Source organism: Hipposideros armiger, unplaced genomic scaffold (genome assembly GCF_001890085.2).
Source record: "Hipposideros armiger isolate ML-2016 unplaced genomic scaffold, ASM189008v1 scaffold_2378, whole genome shotgun sequence".
In the NCBI taxonomy this organism is placed as follows: Eukaryota; Metazoa; Chordata; class Mammalia; order Chiroptera; family Hipposideridae; genus Hipposideros; species Hipposideros armiger.
The window spans coordinates 6,775-12,512 of record NW_017733714.1 but is presented as its reverse complement, the minus strand read 5'-3'; the positions used below and the strand labels follow the sequence as shown (position 1 = coordinate 12,512).

The following is a 5,738-nucleotide window of genomic DNA, read 5'->3' as shown; positions in this document are numbered from 1 at the left end:
ACATATTTCAGAAATATCATAAATAGCATTTCTCAGCATTAGGAGCAGATGGGGACTCTTGAGAGAGCACAGCTATCATCCATCTTGACTGTGGAGTCAGATAACTTGATTCTCTTGTGTATCATCCCACATGTTTTAATCAGGTCTAGAAATAAACAGAAGATTGATCCTTTCACCTCCTGGGCAAAACTAATCTCACAACCACTCTAAGGAGTGAGATTCATTACAACATGCTTCAGATGGGGAAACTGAGGCTCAGAGATTGGACATTACTGCGCAAGTCACAAGGGTAGTGGATGAAGGAGAAATAGATAAATAAGAACCACCTTTGTTCCCAAAATTAGTACACTAACCACTCCTTGTCTCCTAAAGCTGAAGAAAGGACCACAGGATGAGGGGACAGCTCTTCCAAAGGAACAAGGGGAACTGAGTATCAGGAATGACTCAGAGGCTTGTTCACAGGAAGGTGGAGGTGGATGCTATTGCAAGAAAAAAGAGACGTTCGTGAAGGGGACTGTGATAGAAAGAAAGCCACACTCTGGCTAAGAGAAGGGTTGCATTTCCTTCCCTTATTTCCCCGCACTTCTCTTTTGTGCTCATTGTCACAGTGACACAGCTATCTGACTGTGGAGTCAGGTATCTCTGCTGATCTGAGCACTGCTGCAGAAACTGCGTCTTCCCGAAGTTTCTCCAAGGGCCTGGGTGACCACTATCTACGGTGAGTGCCCCACAGGGAGGTGTTGATGGAAGGGCTGAGAATGAAGGAGACCCCATGGGGGAGGCTCTGAGAGGGAAGGATGTGCCTTTGGTCTCTCTCACCTCCAGCGGTCATTTCAGGATGTCTATTTGCTGCTCCATCCTGGGAACAAGGCTCCTGAGGTGGGGTTGTTCCTTTTCCTGTGGGGCTCCTAACATGATAACAAGCAGGACAAGCCTCCCAGTAGCCACACCCTGTGTGTCTGTCCATCCTGCCCGGCACCATAGTCTTCTCTATCTGCACAACGGAGACTAGAGGAAGGAGACACAATGACCCCCACCCTCATGGCCCTGCTCTGCCTCGGTGAGATTGGGGAAGAGAGGGAAGCCCTGGTCTGGGAGGGACCCCACTCACCAGCCAGGCCTCAGTCAGTCAGGAGACCCCAGGACTCAGGAGGCTCCTGGGGATGAAGGCTCTGCTGAGGAGTCAGGGGCAAATCTCTCACTCATTTACAGGACTGAGCGTGGGGCAAAGGACACGAGTGCAGGCAGGTGAGTCTGTCCCCAGGTGCCCCAGGTTCCACTCCTCACTGGGGATAAGGGGACACCCCTGGACAGCTGAGAATGGAGAACAGCCATTCTGGGCTGCCAGATGGGGGACATATGGGAGGGTTGTTACTGAGAGCAGGGAACTGGGTGTGGAGACTGTTTTGTGGCTCAGCCTCTGATTCCTTCCAGGGATCCTCCCCAAACCCACCATCTGGGCTGAGCCAGGCTCTGTGATCCTTCGGGGGAGCCCTGTGACCATCTGGTGTCGAGGGACCCTGAAGGCCCAGGAGTTCCGTGTGGATAAAGAGGGAAGCACAGCACCCTGGGACAGACAGAACCCACTGAAGACCGAGGACCACGCCAAGTTCCCCATCAGGCGCATGACAGAGCGCACTGCAGGGAGATATTACTGTTACTATTTCAGCCCTGCTGGCTGGTCAGAGCTCAGTGAACCCCTGGAGTTGGTGGTGACAGGTGAGAGGACACTCAGGGTCCAAGTCTCTGGCTGTGCCCTCAGGAAGGGGTTCTGCTCTCAGGGTGTCTCCCCCTCACATCTGGCTTTGGGGTTGTGAGGGAGGTGAGAGCCCCATTTAATATACTGCCTCCTTCTTTCCTAGGCGTCTACAGCAAACCCCACCTTTCAGCCCTGCCGAGCCCTGTCATGACATCAGGAGGGAACGTGACCCTTCTGTGTGGCTCACAGGAGGGATTTGGCAGGTTCATTCTGACTAAGGACGGAGAACACAGGCCCTTCCGGGCCCTGGCCTCACAGCAACAGCCCAGTGGAGATTTCCAGGCCCTGTTCCCTGTGGGCCCCGTGACCCCCAGCCACAGGTGGATGTTCAGATGCTATGGCTGTTACCCCTCCCGGAGGTGCTCACACCCCAGTGACACTCTAGAGCTCCTGGTCTCAGGTAAGGAAATTCCATCCTTGCCCATGAATACTTAGGGCCTGAGGAACATCCTCAGGGGAGCCCCTGGTGGGATGATGGGCCAAGGGGTCCAAAGATTCTTGGACCAGGGACACAGAAAGTGGAAACAGTGGGAGCAGGAGGCTCAGGAAGAGTGACACATCTTCACGGAGCTGCTCCAGGCTTGTCCTCCTTTTTCAGAAATCGGCTTAACTGTCACCTCCAAAGATGACCTTCACTGACAACACAGCTCAGAAAAGACCTGCCTCCTTCTTGCCTATTGAATTCTTCCCTTTGTCTATATATGCACACACACTTATCTACAGTTAGGTTACATAGATCTAGAGTTTCACTTATATATCATATCATTATATGCATATGTGTATACATATATTATATGTATAAACATTATATAATCCTTAGTTTAAAACATTTATCCATCTATCTAACTACTATATTGCATCTGGTATGGGTTTACATGGCTGCTATTGGTCTGCTTAACTACATTCATGCTCCTTCCTTCTTCAGAAAATCAGAAATACTCTCTTAATTAGTTACTGACTCAACACCAGCATTTGGAAAAATATGCCTATATTTGTGTGTGTTTATATGTATAAATGTGTCCATGTATGTATATATGTGTATATATGTAAAATATATATAAATACACCTTTTCTTAGGTATTCCTAACTACATGAAGAATTATTAGTGAGAGTTTAGATAGATGATGAAACATCAAGTGAACTGGCTGAGCTCAGATGGAAAGGCGACCCAGCCCCTAGTTTGTACCCTGTGTGCTCCTGACATCAGGAGCCCCTCACTCCAGCCTCTCCTCCCAGGACCCTGAGTCCTCAGCTGTTAAATAAGTGGATATTCTCATTTCCAAGGGATTAAGCATCATGGTCCTAAATCCCAGAGTGAACAGAGATCAGAGAGTTGCTCAACTGCATTGGAGAGAAAATTGTTCTGGTCTTGGGGAACCACCAAAATATGTCCCACTGGAACTCAGAAATGAGATCTGAACTCGCATGATACAGGAGCTGGGAGAATACAATGAGGAGCCTAGAGGGAACGTGGCTACAGCAGTGAGAGGGTTCTCTAAGGGCAACACAGAACTTATGCTGTGAGAAGTGGGATATTAGAACTGAGCACAGAGGGACAAGCTGGGCCTAGGTTCTCTCACACCTTCTTTTTATGATTCTCAGGAGCAGCTGACACCATCAGCCCATCACAAAACAAGTCAGACCCCAAGAGTGGTGAGTAGGAGAAATCCTCAGCTGTGTGGCTGGGCTCTGAGGGTCATGTTTTGTCAAGGGGAGGCGGGTGTCCTGGGTGGACATCCAGGATCCTGGGTGGTTTTGATCTGATCTGACTTCTCTGTCCACAATTCCCAGCCTCCCATCCCCAGGACTACACAGTGGGGAATCTCATCCGGATGGGTGTGGCTGGCGTGATCCTGGTGATCCTCGGGGTGCTGCTGTTTCAGGCTCCACGTGACCCGTTAAGGACCCACAATGCATCCAGGAGGTGACCACAGTAGGGAACAACACACCGTTCAGAGTGGTGCAGACTTGGGGCTCATCTGATGACCCAGGAGGTGTGAAAGAACATTTGGACCATACGTCAGGGAATTGACCCGGGGAGGAGACGTGGTTGGGACAGGAAACATGTGCGTGTCACTGTAGAGGACTCTTCCTCCATTAAACGTGGTGCTGTCTCTTCCTGCCACCGCTGACTCTCCTTGACTGACTGCCCTTCAGTTCTCAACCTGTGATGTGAGGGTCCATCCCACATGGCAGGTTTGGAACCACATCTATACACACCCTCATCCTGGACAGCTTTCATATAAACAGAAGCTGGTGTCTCCATAACACTTTTATCCAGCCATGAAGAACAAAGCACTGGTACCTGCTACAATGTGGGTGAACATCGAAAACATGTAGCTACCTAACAGAAGACAGACAGAAACGATCACATTTTGTGTGATTCCATTTATAGAAATTATCCAAAAGGAAATCACTGAAACAGGAAGCAGACTCAGGGGCTCAATGGGAGGATAAAATGGAGACTTACTACCTTGCAGTTTCTTCTGGGGTCATGAAAACCTCTTGGAACTAATAGAAGTGGTGGTGCAACATCGTGAATTTACAAAATTCCAGTTCATTGTATACATTAAAAGGGTTGACATTATGTTATGTGGATTTTACATCAATAAAAGAAATGCAACTAAAAAGGACATGACTCCCTATAGATCCCTATACCTTAGAAGTTGCACCAGGTCCTCGATAAGTTTTATGGCAGGCAGGACTCTCACCAGGTCAGAGATTCCCTAAATGCCTTAGTGCTTAGCAATTAACTCAATGGTCAAATTTTCACCTTCACTATTTTAAAAAATATTTTTATTAAAATATAGCTACATACAATATTATATTAGTTTCAGGTGTCTGCCATAGTTATTCAACATTTATATATCTAAAAGAGCAATCACCATGATAAAAGTCCAGCAACCACCTGACACCATGCCATGCTATCACAATATTATTGAGTGTATTCCCTACACTGTACATTACATCCCCATGACTTAGTTTTCTTATACCTGTAAATATGAACCTCTTATTCCCTTACACCTCCTCCCCTTTTTAAAAATTTTCAATTACTGTTGACATTCAATATTACTTTATATGTTTCAGGTGTACAGCATAGTGGTTAGACATTTATATATTCTAAGAAGTGACTCCCCCTGACTAGTCTTATACCCACCTGGCACTATATGTAGTTATCACCATATTATTGACTATATTCCCAATGCTTTATTTTACACCCCATGACTATTTTGTAAGTATTATTTGATAATTTTTTTAAAAAACATTTGTTTTCAATCACATTTTAACTTGCTTATAGTAATTGCTTATTAATAACTAAATAGCATTTAACACCATAATTGCACTAGATATTTTATATTCTTTTTATGTATTTTTCTATTTATTTATTTTAGTAGTTTCAGGTGTAAAAACCAACATGATTATTAGATATTTACACCCCTCACAAAGTGATAACCCCCTGAGTCTACTACCCCTTTGACATCATACATAACTATTGCAGTACTGTTGACTATATTCTCTATGCTGTACTTTCCATCCTGTGACTGTACACACGAGGTTGGACAATTAAGTTCGTGAACTCACCCTAGAAAAAGTACTACATACTTCATTGCTGAATATCACTATGGTCACCTTCAAAGTACTCCCCTTGAGAAGCTATGCACTGACGCCAGCGCCTAGTCCACCCTTCAAAGCATTCTTTCTGGAATGGCCATCAGAGCTGTTATCATATTATCCTTGATGTTCTGAATGTCATCAAAATGTCTTCCGTTCAATATTTCCTTTATTTTCGAGTAAAGAAAGAAGTCATTGGGGGTCAGATCAGGTGAGCAGAGAGGGTGTTCCAATACAGTTATTTGTTTAGGGGTTAAACTCTCCCTCACTGACAGTGCCGTGTGAGCTGGTGCATTGTTGTGCAATGATGCAAGAACCATGAATTGTTAGTGAAAAGCTCAGGTTGTTTTAGTCTAACTTTTTCATG

The 5,738-nt window shown here is 45.9% G+C and overlaps 1 protein-coding gene across 4 annotated transcripts; it reads left to right on the top strand.

Moving 5' to 3' along the window:
• The first annotated feature begins 386 nt into the window (after positions 1 to 386).
• Positions 387 to 4,547, top strand: LOC109378655 (leukocyte immunoglobulin-like receptor subfamily A member 5). 4 transcript variants are annotated; one of them, XM_019634969.1, is made up of 7 exons: positions 387 to 718; positions 838 to 1,060; positions 1,213 to 1,248; positions 1,435 to 1,719; positions 1,863 to 2,159; positions 3,368 to 3,412; positions 3,551 to 4,547. In XM_019634969.1, exons 2-7 carry the CDS (start codon positions 1,027 to 1,029, stop codon positions 3,685 to 3,687), a joined length of 834 nt encoding a protein of 277 aa, XP_019490514.1. In that variant the 5' UTR covers positions 387 to 718; positions 838 to 1,026; the 3' UTR covers positions 3,688 to 4,547. The 4 variants fall into 4 exon arrangements, with proteins under 4 accessions (XP_019490514.1, XP_019490513.1, XP_019490510.1 ...); XM_019634968.1 differs by having other exon boundaries at positions 928 to 1,060; positions 3,362 to 3,412; positions 3,551 to 4,546; XM_019634965.1 differs by having other exon boundaries at positions 3,362 to 3,412; positions 3,551 to 4,546.
• Positions 4,548 to 5,738: the final 1,191 nt, after the last annotated feature.

What these genes read in the sequence shown, in the direction of transcription:
- LOC109378655 (XM_019634968.1), top strand. Translation starts at nt 1,027, where the DNA reads ATGACCCCCACCCTCATGGCCCTGCTCTGCCTCG. An exon ending in CATGGCCCTGCTCTGCCTCG is followed by an intron (nt 1,061 to 1,212) that starts GTGAGATTGGGG and finishes ACTCATTTACAG; the next exon opens with GACTGAGCGTGGGGCAAAGG. An exon ending in CAAGTCAGACCCCAAGAGTG is followed by an intron (nt 3,413 to 3,550) that starts GTGAGTAGGAGA and finishes CACAATTCCCAG; the next exon opens with CCTCCCATCCCCAGGACTAC.